Consider the following 20,611-nt stretch of genomic DNA (forward strand, 5'->3'; position numbering starts at 1 on the left):
ATAATTGGATGATGAAAGAAGTTAAACAAACTAAACAGAGTAATTTATGTTGTTTTAGGCTACAGGTATTAGCCGTTTGAATAGTTTTTGTGTTAAGAAATAAACAAGGATTTCCTATAAACAATAATTTCCCTATGATTAATAAATGCAGATTTGTGGCAAGTTACATCCACGAGAAAGTGCTTTATTCATTTGCGCATTAGGCTATAGAAACTAAAGGGAGCTCATTTATAAAATGAACTTGCATGCATACATCAAGTGAAGACCTGAAGTAGAGCCACGACTGTTTCCACAGTCGTATTAAAGTTCACCGATGCCCCCTATTCTACTGCCCGCTTGTGGAAAATAACGCGTAGGCCAGTTTAGAGGGAGCGTCACGTGCATATTGCGCCTGACAATAAGCAGCTTATTTTTGTGAATTATAGGCAAATGATATTCGAATATATTCAAACTCTAACTAATTACAAAAGCTAATATTCGAATGGCCTTGTCGAGAACATTATGAAAGAACTTGACTAGCTTGTACAGATCCATGACCTCAAACATATCCAACACTTCAAGGATAAATTGGAAAGTCAGCTGCAAGCCAGGCCTAATTGCTCAATCAGTGCCACAATGCTCCAACATCTAGTATAAAGCCTCCCCAGAAGAGTGGAGGTTGTTATAGCAGCAAGGGTGGCCAAACTCAATATTAATGCTCGTAATTTTGGATGAGATTATGGATGTTAGGTGTCCACATACTTCTGGTCACGTAGTGTACATTTTAAACAAATGTTTAAAGAAATATATAATATACAAAATCGAAAGTGGCACAACGTGTATATAAACAAAACATTTATGCGTTAAAGAAATGTTCAAATAAATAATCACTTAGCCTAAACATAGCATTTAGACTACACAATTAGCCTACATCAACTACACTCCTCTCTATTAGCTGCGTTATTTCAATAATCATCTTTTTTTTTTAAATAGCCATAATTAAACTTCACTGCAACATTTTAAAACTAACAAAGAACTATGGGTCATCTGCAGGGTGCCCTCAAGTTGCAGACTAGCACAGGATTTACTAGAGACTTTTCGTACTTTCTGGATGTAGAATATGATCAAGACCAATCTACTCTAGTCCCATTAAAATCCTGATTGTAGTGTATTTTAAATTGCCATCTAGAGGATACTAAAGTTGCGAACAACCTTTCATGGTTCTTCTGCACCAGGCTAATACAGAAAGTTGGACTGAAAACAAATAATAAATATGCTGTACATGGTGTTATTGTCACCAAAATTGCTGTCCTTGGTTAAATTCAGAACTTTTCTTTCATTAAAATGGTATTTTAGTTACACTACTTAATGCTCAAACAAAAAATGTTTTGTTTAGATTTCACCACCATTATTAATTTAGAAGGCTAGCTGACAATATTGTCATTTAAGAGACTGAAACAAGGATGAAAGTACCAATAATTCAACTCAGCATTGTTCAACAGCTTTTATTCATCATTCTGTTCAGGAGCATGCTTATTTTGGGACAAGCAGGAGACTTGCTGGGGATCAGCTGATACTAAATTCCAACAGAATACTGCAATCAAGACCATCCTAAAAATATGCAGCTAACTCTGTGTTAGTATGGTACTGTAGTCTATTTTATTGTAAACCATTTCAGAGAAGTTTCACGCTTGCTTTGGCGCTACTCCAAAAAGATAATAGGCTACTAGTCGGATGACTTGTAGCCCATGAGAGTCAGCGCTGCGCAATTGTTATTTTAAGTGTTTCTTTTTTATGCTCTAATACCAGACACATAGTGACAGTCACATCAAAGTCAGGAAAATTAACTATCCTTTTAAAAATAATTGTTAGTTACACCGCAGCTGATTTGACAGACATACTTCCACCATCCCTCTTTGTATTGTCATTGCATGCAGTGTCCGCCGGCTAAACTGAGCCCATTACAATCAGCTAGCCCTGGTGAAAAAATTCTCACAATAAGGAAAATGACCTTACCTCCCTGAGAGTCTCTTCAGTGGTGCTGAAGTTGAGGTTCTTTATGAAGAGTGTGGAGCCTGGCACACTCTCCTCATCACTGAACTGTTCAGCAGCAGAGACTGCATTATGGGACTCTGAGAGTGAGTAAGTCAGTGAGAGTGAGAGAGAGTGTGTGTGTGTGTGTGTGTGTTTATGTGTAAGTAAGAGAGAAAGAGAGAGCAATTGTAACTTTTTAGTGATCAATGTCTTCTATATGAACTGTATTTCTGCCTGAACAAAACTGCTCCAACTTTTAAGTGACAACAAGAAAGAAATAAATTAACATAAGATAACATAACATAACATAACAATATGACTAGAACAGGCCATTCAGTCCAACAATGCTCGCCATATTCCTGACTAAACTAGTGCTCTGTTTACCTACAGACTCAATAGTATCTAACACCGTATCAAGCCTAGTCTTGAAAATCCCCAGAGTTTGTGCCTCCACTACGTGACTTGACAGGCTATTCCACACATTGACCACTATAGGCGTTAAAAAAATCTTACTAATGCCTGTATGGAATCTACATTTTGCTCATTTCCATTTATGTCCCCTCATTCTCCTTACAGATCTCAACCTGAAGAATCTCTTGTAGTTCGCATTGTTGATCCCCTTTATAACTTGAAGCCTCAAGCCTCAAACAAATCTTTCCTCATAACTTTTATCTTTCAAACCAGGAATCAATTTCCAGAGCCTCTATAGCCGCGTTTCCACCGCAGGAACTTTACCCTGGAACTAGGAACCTTTTGGGGAACTCAGTGCGTTTCGACCGCAGGAACTAGGGTCTAAATTAAGTTCCGGGGACTTTATTTTACCCCCAAAAAAAGTCCCTGCTCGGGGGGTAGTACTTTCCGAAAGTACTGGAACCTTTGGGGTGGGGCGCAAGCGCTGAAAATTTCTGATTGGTCGACTACTTGCAGTGTTTTATTTCAACCGCCATTTTAAAAAATCTGCAGCCGCAAACCGATTTATTTTCATAATAACTTGAAATCAAACTTGTATGTTATGTGGCGCAGTAGCCTACTTTTGGTTATAGCCTGCCAACGTCTTGGAATTATAACGTGTGCTCTTCTGTTCTTTTCTTGCTTTAGTATTCATTTTATAAAATGCTAAGCATTCGTGCTGGGACAGCATATTACGTACCAAAACATTCAAACGGTTTAATTCGCTTGCTGAATATTTTCTTCCGGATTTTCTTTGTTAGCCCGTTGTAATTGACTCAAAACGTTTGATACAGTTATGTGAGGTATGCGGTAGTTCTGCGTAATTTACATTGGTGATACAGTAAAAGCAAACTGGAAATCACCTTCCACACTTTTTGTCAGGGTAAAATAACAGGTTAATTCTAGTAATCTTCCCTTTAGCTTTTTCAGACTGCCGTAATTTTACTCTGCCATTCTTCAATTCCACAAAAAGACCAGGAAGACTATGGACTAATTTATGGTGCATGGTTCGCATCTGGAGGGCACACTTCGCTGCTCGGCTAGCAGTAACTGAAGGAAAGCAAACGGTGGCTGTACCACTGCTAATTAAAATTTTCACGCAAGTCCGAGTTTTCGTTCTATTCTTGTCATTTTGCGATTAACCTATATGGAATTGACAATGAGAAGGTAATCAATTCAACAGCAAATTGTTTACAATGTGTGCATGTTTTCTGCTGTTGTTGCCAGCTATTTGTGGAATGTGAATGCATTCTGTCGCCTCAGATGTCAAGACATGAAAGTGAATGTTCGCATAAAAACATAATGAATGTGTTTGAGAGGATATATAAAACAGTTACAATCTGACTATTGGCCTGTTATATCCTATTTGTTGCATAACAACGGTCCAAGTTCAACTACCAACGACAGTTTTGTTTGACAACGGTAAAATATGCCCAAACGGCTGCAGAAGAATATTTCAATTTCAGGTGATTAAATCGATAAAAATCAATAAATACAAAAGTAACCATATATAGTCATTGTTGGTAACCCGTTGTATATAAGTGGAATAAACCCCTCCGGGCTGTCCCAGTTATTAGAAAATAATGTAGGCTACTTCGGTGGTAGTATAGGGTTACAGAAATCATAGGGCAGATGGACCGACGACAACGTCGCTTTTTCATACGTCAGTGGGCTAATTTGCCTAATCTTCGCAGGACTTTAGACCGCGGTGGAAACGCAGACAACAATGGGCTGAAGGAACCTTTTAGTTCCCTGAAAAGTAGTTCCTGAGACTAAAAATTCTGGGTACTTTTGGTGGAATCTTTTGGCTTATATCTTTCTTGTAGTACGGTCCCCAGAACTGCACACAATACTCCAAGTGTTGTCTAACAAATGTATTGTATAAGTATAACTTCAGTGGATTTATACTCAATACAATTGCTATATATCCCAGCATCCTGTTGGCCTTTTTTACTGATACAGCACAGTGCCTAGAACCTGAAAGGCTTTGATCAATCATTACTCCCAAGTCTTTTTCAAACTGAGCACATTCTAATTTTGTTCCTTCCATAAAGTAATCCTGCCTAATGTTTTTATTTCCCACATGCAGAACTTTACATTTGGCTATATTAAATTTCATTTGCCAGGTTTCTGCCCACGTCTGGATTTTATTTAAATCTTCTTGGATCTACTGGATTTTTACTGTTTATTGCACCATTCTCTGTAAACTATGTGGTGTGTGAGATGCTGGAACCACTATGAATGGCTCCAACAATCATACCACAGTCACAGGTGCTGAGATCACACGTATTGCCCATTCTAATGTTTGGCTGAACAACAACCAAACCTCTATATGCACGCTTTATATATTGAGTTGCAACCACACGACTCACTGTTTGGAGGAGCAGGCTTTTTCCATTAACAAGCAGGTGTACCTGACAAAGTGGTCATTGAGTCCATTTCACAAATATAAAACAGCATGTAGCTCTCATGTTGTATATTTTTTGTCAAATTACTTATAAAAGAACACTAATATTTCAAATATGTTAAACCTTGAAGATAAATATTCCTGATTTCAAATTAAATAAAACGAAAAAGATAGGCACTACCTGGCCCACTTTCTGCAGGGTGGTTCTCTGCCTTGCAGGGAAGGGGTGCAGAGAAGATGCCCACTGGAGCCCACTCCAAATACAGAGGAACATGCTGGAACTAAGGGCAGCCATAGACAGGTGTGTGACAAACATAACAAACAGAAGGCAAGGAGTGAAATTCCTACTAACATAAAAGAGTCATTACTGCTTCTATATTGCTTAGAATACAGACATAATGTACCTTCAAGAAACCTCTACCCTTTCTGATCCAAATGCCTTAAATTTAACTAACATTGGTCTAATAAATCAAAATGCTAACCAAAACTAAAAAAAAAAAAAAAAAAGATGTATAATTCCTGCTATGTATTTTGGCTGCCCTCTTATTCTGGCTCATGTTGACTGCCTTAAGACCAAATGCACATAAAAAAAATGTAAAGACATTTTTGATAAACATTTTCTCGATTAGCACAATATGCTAACTAGATAGCTAAATAAATAAATAATCTAGATAACTAAATAGCAAGCAATATTACATTCAATTATATAATACATTTACAGGATATGTACTGGCAACTAAGCTGTGAGAACTTCCAACTCCATATAAGTTTCTTAAGACCCAAATATAATGTACTTTGCTATACATGGTTTTGGATGTTAAAGGACATGGCGAAAAAAAGTGTCAATAGCAATACATATGAATGAAAAAGAAATGGCAGAAATTGTTCAGTGAAGAGCATTGGTAAGATTTCTCCCTTGTTGGTGTACAGTGGAATCATTATTGCCTAACATCATTTAGAGTGTAAATGACAAAGTGTGAACTTTGTCATTATGCATCAGTGACAACGAGCCTTCAATTGATTCGCTGTAATCAAAAACTGAACAAATACTACTTATGATAATTTGCTGAAAAATATACAATTTCATTTGAGATTATAGCACAGCATTTGTGAGAAAAGAATCTAAAAGCAGAAGCCTTGGACAACCGACACTGACAAGTCAAATATTTTTCAAACTATCGAGCATGAACCACTTTTTAGCACTCATGTAGGAAACATGTCATCAAAGAAACCAGTATTAATGTTATAAATTGTCTGTGTTAAGAGTACCTTGGTGTAAGCCAGTTTAGTGAAGGCCCGCTTTGCCTCAGTAGGCTCCAAGTATTCCACGATGGCAGTCAGGCCAGAGGGGGGCAGAAGGACACGGCCCAGGGAGCCATGGAGTGAGAATAGGGCCTCCAACTCAGAGACCTGGATGTCTGCCGGAAGGTTCTTCACCAGCAGGACTGAGGTACTGCGAGGGCCTGAAGCCTGGGGTACACACAGGATACAACGGCTCATCACCTTAGTAATGTGACACACCACCTTCAAGTACAGCTTGTATCTTGACAATGTACAGTATTTATACGAATTAAAAAATAACTTATTGTATGTTCATTTTCAATTCTTCAGTTCTACTGGTTGTTCAAAGCCTGCCCTGCAACTTGCGATCACTCTAGCTCGCAAATGCCATAACAGTAATATGACAGGCCTTCAACCAAGCATCACAGAACTGCAGACAGCTAAAGTTGGCTTGCTACTCAAAGCCAGCCAAGTTCTTCTCATCTCCACTGGACTTCCTATAGGTCAAGCCTACTATTATTGGGATGGCAAGTATGCCATCCCACCAAGTTACGGCGTACCTACACAGTACTGAGAGTTTGGAACTTTTCAGGGTTTCCTACAGAAATAACAGCAATGTTACACTCTCAACCCTTAACCCTTAACCCTTAAGAGCATTAACTTCTGACCTCATATAAACAGAAAGAATTCACAAACAAATTCATATGTCCACACAATAAAGCCCCAAACTTAATTTTGTGTTTTCTTGCCGATTACATCACAAATGCTCCAGTACCACAATCAAAAATTAGATAAATGCTCCTTTTTGCAAACCTGTAAAACAACAATCATAACTTCATTCACAGGTCACTACATTGTCCTCATGTCATTATGCAGACCTTACAACAGTAGGCTACCTGGAAGTTTTGATGTACAGCCATTTACGGGAATGGTAGTAAAAATTCAGCATAACTTATTGGCTCGATTAAGTTATGAACAGAATTGAAATGGGTAATGACTACTGACATGTCAGAGCTGTTTGAATGAAAATTTAAAAGTTCCAGGCTAAATATTTAAAAAAAACTACCCCCATTTAGCAAAATCCAAAGAGAGTTATATTTGGACATTGACAAAGTTATTGTTATTTTAGCTGTCTACCACAGCATATTGGAGTTGAAATTAAATAGTGAATATGAGCTCAAAGTGCAGACCTTCAGATTTAATTTGAAGGTATTTACATCCAAATCGGGTGAACGGTGTTGGAATTACAGCACTTTTTATATGTGGTCCCCCCCTTTATAAGGGACCAAAGGTAATTGGACAACAGGCTGCTCAGCTGTTCCATGGCCAGGTGTGTGTTATTCCCTCATTATTTCATTTACAATAAGCAGATAAAAGGTCGAGAATTGATTTGTGGCATTTGCATTTGGAATCTGTTGCTGTTAACTCTCAATATGAAGTCCAAAGATCTGTCACTGTCGTTGAAGCAAGCCATCATTAGGCTGAACAAAACCAAAAACCCATCAGAGACATAGCAAAAACATTAGGTGTGGCCAAATCAACCATTTGGTACATTCTTAAAAAGAAAGATCGCACTGGTGAGCTCAGGAACACCAAATGGCCCGGAAGACCACGGAAAACAACTGTGGTGGATGACAGAAGAATACTTTCCCTGGTGAAGAAAAACCCCTTCGCAACAGTTGGCCAGATCAAGAACACCCTCCAGGAGGTAGGCGTATCTATGTCAAAGTCAACAATCAAGAGAAGACTTCACCAGAGTAAATACAGAGGGTTTACCACAAGATGTAAACCATTGGTAAGCCTCAAAAACAGGTAGACCAGATTAGAGCATGCCAAAAAACATCTAAAAAAGCCAGTAGAGTTCTGAAACCACATCGTATGGATAGATGAGACAAAGGTCAACTTGTACCAGAATGATGGGAAGAGAAGAGTATGGAGAAGGGAAGGAACTGCTCATTATCCAAAGCATACCACCTCATCTGTGAAGCATGGTGGAGGTAGTGCTATGGCGTGGGCATGTATGGCTGCCACTGGAACTGGTTCCCTTGTATTTATTGATGATGTGACTGCTGACGAATTCTGAAGTGTATAGGACTATATTATCTGCTCAGATTCAGCCAAATGCTTCAAAACTCATTGGACGGCGCTTCACAGTGCAGATGGACAATGACCCAAAGCATACTGTCAAAGCAACCCAACACTTTTTTGAGGCACCTTGGATGAGTAATATCATCTTTATGTGGTATCTGTTGTTCTCGACCATGAGGGAGGTGACGCCCAACTTCAAACTGACATTGGAAACGGGACTCGCAAGTTGATATGAGGTGAATCGTCTCCTCTCTTTGAGACGCATCAACAGTGTGTAATATCTTATTTTCACATCGAAATGCTTTTATGCTGTAAAAATAGTGAATTGTTTACTGATAAATCACAAGGCAGTGGACTACTTACTTATCTTGTAACGTCAACCTGAACTTTAAACCGTAAAGTATGGCATATGCTCGACTGTACATGGTCAACCACATGAAGGCAGCCATATTAGATGAGCGGTAGCGTCACCGATCTAAACCAGCCTTCGTGTGGTCAAGTCCAATTCACCACCAAAAAATCTGCCCGATCAAAGAAGGCGTTTTCTTTTAAATGAACAGACACCAAATTCAAGATGGCAGCCATACTGAATGAGTGGTGGAGTCACCGAGGGAAACCAGCCTTCGTGTGGTCAAGTCCAATTCACCACCAAAAAATCAGCCCAATCTACAAAGGCGTTTTCTGTTAAATGAGCAGCAGCCAAATTCAAGATGGCAGCCTGTGAAAAAAGCACAGTAGGTGGCGCAGTGATTTTTAAAACACCAATTTTTATAATTCAAAACAAAAAATTATGAATTGTAAATGATTTGATAATACAGCTGACACTGCCTGTTTTACCACCATGGGTAGTACAAAATATAAGCGAAGCAATTTCAGTCCGACTTTAAGTAGAAAGGCCAGAGGTGACGCCAATGGGCATTTAAGACTTCAAAATTAAAATTACTCCAACACTGTAAATGCAATAGCTACTCTCCTTCCATGACTTTTCCTAAATATTTGGGCTTAAAATTAATGCGTTTTTTAAGTAATTGAATCAGGTAAGAAATACAGAGTTTGTGCCATTTTCATTGCAAAAATACCCTGCTAGACAATAGGCAGCAGGCTTTGGTACCCAGAGCCAGGTGTGAATGTGTCGCTCTCTCCTCTGACATACTACTGAGGAACGGAATGACCACCGCTTTGATAAGAATTGCTGGAATTGTTTCGCACATATAATCACAAGAAATTCATTCATTGCAATCGTGCGATGAAGCTGATAAAGACTTTACGGTGTGGGCATTGTAGTTGCGGAGATAACACCTCTGATATATCTTCAGTTTTGGACGCAGCTAGCGACCGCTTTCCGGGACCCCCGATGCTGTTGTCGATAAGGAGGGCGACCGGACGAAGACGCAGTGCCCCGAAGCCGGTAGCGTCTCCCTGCAGCTGCGTTGCGGTACGTTACGTTACTTATCATTCCTTTGTACATTCAAGCAAGCCGTGTGTGTCATTCGCAGTTGCCCGCCACACTGGGTGGTTATTACGGAGAGATTTTACTACCCGTTTGACAACAAAGTCTTTCCCAATGACTTACTTTTTGGCAAGAGATTGATATTGCTCGGCTTGCGATCTCCCTGCCCAGTGTGCCGGGACAAGATAGCTGATTTGCAGCAAGACAAAAAAAATAGCCAATTCTGTTTCCATTATGTTAATACAGTAGCCTTGATGGACTAATGACATAACCCAGTTAACTATGAATATGGGAGTGTCAAATTGATAATTTTTTCCTCTGTTCTAATCACATTTGTTAAAAAAAACAAAAAAAAACTATGAGGCAAAATTTCCGAATGTCTGCATTTATTTCATGCATTGTTTTTTAAACATTGAACTGATTTACAACAAATCCACACAATTCCAATTCAGAATATGTACAGGGACAAATAACAAAATTTTCAGTGTCTTCTGCTTGACGGTCTCAATTTCAATAGTAAGGAGGCAACATTACAATGAATTGACATCCTCTTCATCTGTGCTAGAAAACTTTTACATTTAACCGGTGGTTGCCTGATACTGGAACTATCCCAAAATGACTGTCTGGTACCTTCTGGTACCCTGCGTTTTCTACATTAAGATCAGTTTCACAGCTTGATGTGGACTCTGGTGATTAGAAAGGTGCTTCTAGTGCTGAACATGGATGTTCTGCTATGTTGAAGAGTAGTGCAGAAGCCTTTTTATAGGGGTGCTGCAGCATCTCATTAAGCCCCCTCTCAGGTGCACTTGAAATACCAATGACAGAGGAGTCCTCTCCAATGATGTGCAACACCAGTGTAGAATACAGACCCATGTCTGGCATTTGTCCACCTCCTGATTTTACAGTGCATGGGAAGTCCTCCACCGCCTGCATTTTTAGATCTCTCCATTTCTCTCTCATCTTCTGTGTGTCTGTGTTCTACTCCTTTTGAGTTCATTGATCATTTTATGCCATCCCATATTTCTTGTTTTCTTTTGTTAGTTATAATGTTGTTAAATTTAGATTCAAAGACCACTTTGTCTTCCTGGAATTATGTTAGCAGAATAAGGATCTCTTCATGGCTAAAACTATGTTTTCTTGGTTTGCCAACCCAATAGACAAATGTATTATGAATTGTAGGCCTGCAGCATAAAATAAAAAATCTTTGCAGTCTAGTAGGCTAGTTAGGTCTTAGGTCTGTAAAATATTTTTAGACAACTTTTACACTGGCAGCTGGAGCAACTGAAAGCTATTTGAAATAGCATGAACAAAAAACTATTACAATCTTACCTATCGTAACATAGGTCTAACATTGAAATGAATAGCATCAAAATACATAAAGACTGTCCTTCATCTCTTTAAAAACATTTTAGAAGTTTAGGCCCATGTTTTTGACATTAAGAGATTGATTATGATCAACTGCTTGATGTCACTATTGCTCTGTTTCATTAACCAAGTTAGTAACAAAAACAATTAGCAACAAATCAGATCACCTATTGGCATTTTGGGAAAATACATACCAGTTTGTTTCCTTTTGTAGATGTGTCAAAGTAAGGAGTGTCTAATTATTTTTCTTTAATATCAAACAATTTAGCTAGCTAGCCTAAATGTTAGTTGACTATGTTTAGAAGCGCACAAGCGGTGACTTCATTTTTAAAACTTGCTTGATTGGAAGGTTGTGTCTATATGGGATTCAGAGGAGATTCAGGAAGTGATTTCGAATTCGATAAGTTTTCCAAAATTAAAGAATTAAGTTAATTTAAGTCTGCGCCATTTGTTAGCCAAACTACAGTGGGGTGCAAACATTTGGGCACCCTTGGTCAAAATGCCTTTTACAATTAATATCTAAGTGAAGAGAAGCAAACCTGATCTCTAAATGGTACAAAGTTAAAGGTGACACATTTCTTCTTCTTTTAAAGCAAGACTACTTTTTATTTTTATTTTTTAGTGTGTAGTACTTGCAACTATACAGTAACGGCTTGCAAACGCTTCCTGTAGCCAGCAAACAGTCCTTCGATTCTTGCTTTCAGAATTTTTTCTCCATTCCTCCTGGCAGAACACTTCTAGCTCAGAAATGTTCTTCAGCCTTCTTGCATGCACGGAATGTTTAAGATCTCTCCACAGATATTCAATAATATTTAACTCTGGGGACTGTGGTGGCCATTCCAATGAAGTACCTCTGTCTTTCCTGGAGGTACTTCATTGTTTATTTTGAGGTATGCTTTGGATCATTGTCTTGCTGGAATACCCAACCTCTCAACTTTAATGTCTGGACTGACTTTCAGACATTAGCATCTAGAATTTATTGATATTTGGTGGAATTTATTCTTCCTTCCACCCACACAGTATTTCCTGTGCCCCCAGCTGCCACACAACCCCAAAGCATAATGGATACACATCCATGCTTCACAGTTGGCAAGGTGTTCTTCTCTACAATTGCTTCACCCTTTTTTCTCCAAACATACCTTCTTTGGTTGTGGCCAAAAAGTTCCATTTTAGTTTTGTCAGTCCACAGCACACTCTTCCAAAAGGCTTCAGGCTTCTCAAGGTTTTCTTTTGCATACTTCAGACGCTTAATTTTGTGTTGAGGTCATAGGAAAGGCTTCTTTCTGTCAACTCTGTCATGTAGGTCTTTGTTGTTTAAAGTACATTGTATTTTTGTCCTGAGAATAACTAGACCTGTGTGTGCTATATATTTTTTTGCAGCTCTTCTGCAGTAATGTGTGAATTGCACTGAGCATTTCTCACCAGGTTTTGGGCCATTCTATCTGAAATTTGTCTAGGTCTTCCAGACTTTGCTTTGACTTCAACTGTTCCAGTTATCTTCCATTTTCTGATAATGTTTCTAAGAGTAAAAATAGGTAGTTTGAAATGTTGAGCCTTCTCCTTGTTGGTGGAAGTGAACTATCTTGATTCTGACATCCTTGAACAACTGTTTAGAGGAACTCATGGTTGTTAACACCAGACAGAACAGCCACCGCAGTCAGATACTTTAGAAGGCATGGAGTTACTTCAGAATAAATAGTTCAGCCCTGGAATTCACCTGACTCATTGAAGCCCTAACGAGTAAATCACCTGGGTCTGGGCCATTTATCTTTTTAAAAAGTAACAAAGAATAATCCAAAAGGGTTCCCAACTTTTGCACAGGGTCCTTTTCCTTTTTTTTATAATTTAAAAACAGTAAAATATGAAAATAAAAATGTATCTTGCTTCAAAATATGCAGAAAGGTCTCATGTTTAATGTTGTACCATTTACAGTCCAGGTTTGCTTTTGAGCACATAGAGATTAATTGTGACAGACATTTAAACCAGGGGTGCCCAAATTTCTGCACCCCACTGTAAGGATAAATCGTTTGGACAGAAAGGTAGCCAAATAAAAGATGGGAAAACTACCTAGAAAATGTGGGAAATCTAGAAACAAGTAGCTAGTAAGCTATGGAGTGTTACTAATTTCCCCAACTTTAATTTAGCTACCTTTCTGTCCAAGCGATGTATCCTTAGATTAGCGGACAAATGGGGACAAACTTTCCTCCTGGAAGAATGATAAGGCAAATTTAATTCTTTGATTGTGGTTATTACACCACTTCCTAAACCTGCAAGACACAACCCGATTTGCCTGAAGATGAAAACATCACGTAGCTATATGACAATGTTTTGGTTCATGGAATCCTTTTCGGTCAACTCACCAAAGATCTAGGTAGAATAAGCATCCATGGTTCAACCGCAAAAAGACACAGCTTCAATTTAAAACTAACTAGTTAGAATATAACATTTAGTGCTGACTTTAAACCCTAACTTGACATCAAACTTACGTTGTACTGGTGCAACAGGCTGCTGGTACCATACAGTTGAGGCCAAAAGTTTACATACACCTAGACATTTTGTACATCTCCACACATTTCATGGTAACATACATTTCCTGCGTTAAGACAATTAGGGTATCTACTAATATTTCCATAAGAGGTCATTTCAAAATAATAGCAAAGAGACAGATTTAGTTACATTACATATATAATCAAGGTCCTTGGCAAAGACTCTAGTGTTAGAATCAGGTGTGTAACTGCTTGGTTGGAATGAAAGCCTGCACCCACACCGGTCCTTTATGGATAAGATTGAGGACCCCTGCTCTACAGGCTACTTCTATGAGACACGACCATGACCGGTTTATTAAACCGATTACTGTTCTACAATGTGAGCACCAAAACATTGAGCTTTGGATGTACCAAACAGGTGATTTAATTGTGCAGTATGAGCTGTCATGAATTGACAAGATGCACAGTGCATGCCGGGTGTAGGTACCTTCAGGTCAGTTACCGCACTCACTACACAAACAGTGACTTTCACTTGAAGAACATGAAAGCACATTTGATGACATCACCTGTGTGCACAGCATTTAAAAATCGCACAGTGAACTGGTGTATAAGTTCCATTCCCGCACCAGTAATAAAACTGGGTGACAATCAATGCTTGCTCTCTTTTCTGCTCTCTTTTTGCCCTTGTCCCTGGAGCTACCACAACTCTGTGAGTTCCCACAACTTAGAGGGGCTCTCCTAAATTACGAACCTCACAGAAAGCCTAGGACTGCTGTTATCACCATAGAGACTATAACAAACAGATAATGTTGCTCTCCACAGCAACTAGGTGGTGCTAACTTGTGGTGACTAGGTCTACTTCAACCCATGTACAGCCTAGTGTGCGCCCAGTGCTGAGTTAAGACCACAAGAAACCGTAGCAATACAAACTTTTTGTAAACAGCAAAGGGACACCTTCAGACGACGCATACAGCAAAGGACCTCAGGCTGAAACCTCCACTGTAGGAAACAGCCACAGTTCTCATCTCTACAATCGTGCTCTCCCGAAAAACCCACAGCGACCACGGACAGCAATGCATGGGTAATTATTAACTGAAGTTCCAAATTTATGGTTTGATAATTTAAATAATAGTTATTTAATGATACTGATTACTAATTGCGGTTACACTGCTACACTAACATAGGTGGTGCCCCGTATGAGAATACAGTAGAGGTATTTTCCGTACACCGGTCGTAACCAGGTCCCCATTGAAGCAGACAATGTCAATGGTGTTTTTCTTTTTTTCAGGAGAAAAAAGTATGAGTAAAACAAAATACAAAAACATTCCTGTTTTCAGGTCAAGAACTGGGTTCTCATCTATTACTTATCACTCATACCTGGCTGAAGGAGTCTAGGCAGATGTGGTTGTCCAGAAGAAACTGCCGAGTCTCCTGGACAATCTGGGTCTCACCAAGAGCCATCCGCACAGCCACACTCCCTTGAGATTCCTGAAGGGCAAATTTCAGGCAAAAAAGATCAGGAACATAAAAGGTACTTATAGGTAAGCACAATAACCCCTTTGCACAGATGCCAAATCTGGCCAATCCTCACCCATTTAAGGAGTTTTCTATTTAAGGCTTTATATCTCCAGATGTGAGCAATGTAGAGACTTGGAAAATGGCTTAAATGAAGCAAGACACTTGAACCATTTACAGTTAGATTGGTTTATATTGATAATTTATTAAGGTAAAAATAAAGGTAGAAATAAAACGACAAATGCAATTATCATGGCGAAAATGCAAAAATTAAGTTGTTCTCCTTTGAAATGAAAAATAATTTGAAATGATTATTACAAATACTGAGAGATCATATATAAAACAAATAAAACTATACATGCCCTGGATCATAAACTCCTTCAAGTCAGCTTTATTGTCAAGTCAAGTGTGCTTGACTTGTCCTTGACCACAAGTGTGCAAAATGTGAGAGTGATATGCACAACTGCCCCCAGTACATACTTTTGGAGCATTATTCGCAATGGCTAACAGTTGAGTCTTATGACCAATGTGAATATAATATCAAAAATATGACTCAACGTAAATAACTGAAAAGGTACAAGCAGTAATACATACATCTCTGTCATGCTCATATGTATGCTCACAACATTTCACTCCACAGAGAATTTGCTTTAGCTATGCAGATGAGTTGGCAAAAATAGTAAAATCAATTACACCTCAACGAGTGCTTGTATATTCCTGCGTAATGTTACGGCTGATTGTTCCTGTTTGCACAAGGAGCTCAGTCATTGTTATAAACTTCAAATGACACCATGCACTGTTGAAAAGCGTATACTGTCCTCTACTGGATAAAATCAATAAAACCAGAAATAACTGAAAAGAGTTACTACGTCCACATTTTATTTGCGTGTTTATTTCTCAAATGGATTGTTCAAGACAATAAATGACCACTTAATATTGAAAGGGAAATCTTTACGTGTAAAACCAATGGTAAGATTGTATATTAATTCCATATTTAGTGACAGATATTGATAGTAGAATGACGTGGTACAATTACACAAGAATTCTTCATCTTTATTTCGTTATTCAGTGAGCAGTGTTTTTCACTGCAGTGTTGGCATACCTTTGGGCTATCGCTGGCTGTATTTTGTTGCTATGATGCAATAAGAATATTTTGTTTAGAAAGAACATTTTTATGAACTCCTAGACAGACGTTATTGTCCAGTGTGTCAAGCTTGGGGGGTATAGTTGCCAATGACACTGCAGGGAGGGGGTGCTTGTTAAATAGACAAACTACACGACAAGAAACTCTGTATTTGGAGTAGTTGTCGTGTATCATCTACTAATAAAACTAGAACACAGAATTTGTTGTTTTCATTCATATGGTTGCATGAGCTCTTAACCACTTAGCGCAATCCCCCTACAGGTCGGCATGCCGGCATGCCTAGATTGCTCAACTCAGACATTCATTGCTCCTGCAACCGAAGTATGAGTTAAAAACAGAAACTGTGTTCTAGTTTAAGAAGTAGACCATACATGACAACTATGCCGAATACGGAGTTTTCCAGTGCCACCATTGTCACGCTGGTCATTCATTTAACAAGAACCCTCTCCCTGCAGTCTCATCTGCAACTACACCCCCCACCCATGACATAATGGACAATAGTCTATTTGGGCATTCATAAAAATATTCTTTACGATATGCCGATACTGCAGTGAAAACGCTGCTCATTAAATAACAAAACAAACAAGACAAATCTTTTAAAAAATGATACAATTTCATTCTACTGTCAATATCTGGGACTAAATACTGAATAAATATACACTGCCTAGCCAAAAAAAAAGTCGCACACTCTAATATTTTGTTGGACCGCCTTTAGCTTTGATTACGGCGCGCATTCGTCGTGGCATTGTTTTGACAACCTTGCAACGTCACAACATTTATTTCCGTCCAGAATTGCATTATCTTGTATTGACGACGGGAGAGTCGAACCACTCCGTAAAGTCTTCTCCAGCACTTTCAATGGGGTTAAGGTCAGGACTCTGTGGTGGCCAATTCATGTGTGAAAATGATTCCTCATGCTCCCAGAACCACTCTTTCACAATTTTAGCCCGATGAATCTTAGCATTGTCGTCCTGGAATATACCTGTGCCGTCAGGGAAGAAAAAATCCATTGATGGGATAACCTGGTCATTCAGTACATTCAGGTACTCAGCTGACTTCATTTTATTGCCGCACAACGTTGCATAATACTACCTCCAGAGGCTTGTACAGTGGGCACTGTCCAAAAAATCTAAACTGGCCAGGCAGTGTACAACCTTACCATTGGTTTTACATGTAGAGATGGTCCTTCTGAGACTGGGTGGTCATATATTGTCTTGGATAATCCGCTGTGAAATATAAGCGCATTTGTGACACCTGGGTACCTTCCAAAATAGCTGTGCATAATACCACACGTTGTTTACGGCATTGTTGCCCTTTTTAGTAGTCTGGCTTGACTGACATTCAATAATTCAGTAGGTGACAGTATAAGCTTTCTAACAATGTATAACATGTCTAATTTTGCTTTTGTAACAGCGTTTAATAGCTCAGCGTAACCAAAAGTTTATTGCATTCACTTTCACGTTTTCTGGAGCAAGACAGAAGAAAAGTGAAAGACAGGATTGACTTACCGTCTCTGTCTCAATCTACTGAACACAGATACCATTTCATCATCGCTACGTATGTATTACTGCTCAAAATATTTCGGTTATATACATTATTTATGAAATTGAGTGTCTTTAAATAGGTTAGTGGTATTTTATGAGGATATTTCACACTGCAATGTAAGCGTTCCTTAGTAGCTTAGTAGTTTTTGTTTCATGCACCAGATATGATGTGAAAGTTGGAGCTGTGCCAAAATGTGGTGGACGGTTGAATATTGTTTTCATGTTGTCCCATCCCCATACATGAAAACATTACATACTGTAGAATACAGAAATACATATGAGAGTTCCTTATTACACGTTTAGGTACTGTACCGCATTGTGTGACAATGTTTTTGCATTATTTTTTATTTATTTCATTTTTCACATGTATCTTTATTGGGTTATCAATACAAAACATACATGCATCTGAAAGTACGACACGTTACCCAGTTTTACATAGTGAGAAAAACACGAAAACACGGCATACAAGCCAACCCCCCACCCCCCCAACATGAAAAACATGCTCACAAAAAAAACAAGACCAGATTAAAACCTAAAACCTAGTATATGGCTGGACCTAACAGTGTTTCCTCTCTGATTTTTTCAGCAGCGGAGGGAAAGGGTTTTGTTGTACCTGGGTGGTGCGCTGCCGGAGTCGTAGTGAATATCAATAGGTCATTTAAAAATATGAAATAAAATGACATTTGACTGCAAAACAAACATTAGAACATATATAAATATATTTATTCATACACAATGCCTCGTTGACCCACTACTTACAGAGGGCACTGTATATTAGCCTCAGTGGCAAAGTTTGCAGCCTGGCTGGGAGCCATGGGTGGAACCTTGTCTTGTGTACCCATTTAGGGACCCAGCCTGATAGCCTGTGCTGTCTTCGTTTTCTCTCCTCTCTCCTGTCCTCCTCCACTCATCTCTTTCTGCCCTCTCTCCTGCTTCACTCTGCTCTCCTGCTCCTCTCGCCTCCACTACTCCTGCCTGTGTACTTGTCTAATAAGGTTACATTTGAGAATGAGTAACGTTAGATAATTCTCTCACATCACAAATATTTGATCACGCAACCAGTAAGAACATTAAAATATTGTAGTAGCCACCACTAACGTGACATATTTTAAAACTAGAAGGCATTTCTTTCCCTTAAAAACTTTGGGGCATAGCTAAGAACCTTGAGCCCCTCTCTAGCGAAAGTAACATTAGAGCGAGAACACATTATCGACTAGAGCCCGACCGATATATCGGTTTGGAGAATAACAAGGACATTTTTTTCCTACATAACTAGGTACAGGATGTTAGCGATATTTCGCCTACTTCATATATAGATGCAAATCTGTTTACGTTACCTAGCTAACGTTAGCAGGAACATTATTTCATGATATATTATTAATATTAATAAGAATTAGTTGGCCATAAACATTAATAGAGAATACATTGCGAATGTTTATTTAAACTGTAAAATCTATCTTACTTAACATAGCCTTTTTTTCTTGTTCTCCGGTAACGTAATCCTATCTTCTGCCCTGTTTGTCACGCTGCCTGAGGAGAAAATGCTGTACTCGCGCTGTTGTTTATTTGGTTGTCATGACACACAAGATCCGGCCGACCAATGGTGTAATTTCATCATTCAGTGACAGACATTCGCGTTTGTAAGGCTGGCCCAGCTGTTGTGGTCCAGCCAAAAAGAACACATACATAGGGGAGGAACCCAAAAAAGAAAACAAAAAATATCAGTGTGTGTTGCACATAGGGCTGCATGACCAATCGTACACCAAATCGAGGAAGACAATTGTCTTTTATCACTGCGTTATAATTGTCCAGTCTCAGTTGCATACAGAAATAGTTCTGTTTGCTCTGTAAAATGAATAACTAAATAAATCTAGCTAATCTTCCAAAGAAGGAATAGAATTAACAAAAGAGAGTACAGGATCCCAAGTTTTGTTAAAATTATCAGAGCAGCCCCTAAATCTGTACTTAATTTTCTCTAAGTATAGGAAGGACATTAAATCTTTCAACCAAGAATTAGGAGATGGAAGCTTTTGAGCCTTCCAATGAAGTAAAATACGTCTGCGGGCTACAAGAGAAGCAAAAGCAATAATATTGCTCTCCTTGGTAGTGAAACAGGTAAATTCTTCAGGGACACCAAAATAGAGGTTAAAGGGCTAGGAACCACAGGTTTATTGAGGGCTTTTGAGAGTATATCATAGAAAGAGGACCAAAATGAACCCAGCCTTGAACAGGAAAAAAAACATGTGTGTGACTGGCAGGTGATAGAGAGCATCTGTCACATGCATCACTTGTGTTAAACAGTTTGTTAAGTTTAACTTTGGACAGGTGTGTCCTGTGTAGGACCTTAAACTGAATCAGTGTCAGACTGGCGCAAGATGAAGTAGAGTTGACCCTGTCAAGGGCCCCCTGCCACCATTCGGCTGAAAAGGCAGTACCAAGCTCCTTTTCCCAGGTATTCCTAATTGTCAAAGGAGATGATAATGATGATATGATTAACTTCACCACGACTGAAATGATTCCACGGACTACAGGGAAAGATAGAATTGTATCAATGAGAGAATCAGGTGGTTGTTGGGGAAGTTACAGCGAGCAGTCTCGGATTTGAAAATATCGAAATAAATGAGATTGTGGAAGGTCAAATTTAGTCTTAAGATTGTCAAAGGAGGCAAAAACCTTGTTGACAAAAAGTTGTTTGAAATAAACCAAACTTTTCTCCTTCCACAAAGAGAAGACTGGGTCAAGTTCTGAGGGCAGAAATAGATGGTTGTCACAGATGGGCATTAGTGGGGAGAGAGAAGTGATTTTAAAGTGGTGTCTAAACTGCCTCCAAATCTTTACAGTAGATAGGATAATTGGGTTAGAAGTGTA

General features: G+C 38.9%; 1 protein-coding gene across 2 annotated transcripts in view; it reads right to left on the minus strand.

Annotated features, from left to right (window-relative positions):
- Window positions 1-20,611, minus strand: part of rbm19 (RNA binding motif protein 19) — a 93,909-nt gene that overhangs the window by 29,733 nt on the left and 43,565 nt on the right. For both annotated transcript variants that reach the window (XM_064297658.1, XM_064297657.1), the window contains exons 14-17: window positions 14,918-15,028; window positions 6,140-6,340; window positions 5,052-5,151; window positions 1,996-2,111 (exon numbers count right to left, since the gene is read on the minus strand). In XM_064297658.1, coding sequence (XP_064153728.1) covers window positions 1,996-2,111; window positions 5,052-5,151; window positions 6,140-6,340; window positions 14,918-15,028 — 528 coding nt within the window. The remainder of the gene's footprint in view (window positions 1-1,995; window positions 2,112-5,051; window positions 5,152-6,139; window positions 6,341-14,917; window positions 15,029-20,611) is intronic.

Source organism: Anguilla rostrata, chromosome 10, assembly GCF_018555375.3.
Source record: "Anguilla rostrata isolate EN2019 chromosome 10, ASM1855537v3, whole genome shotgun sequence".
Lineage (NCBI taxonomy): Eukaryota > Metazoa > Chordata > Actinopteri > Anguilliformes > Anguillidae > Anguilla > Anguilla rostrata.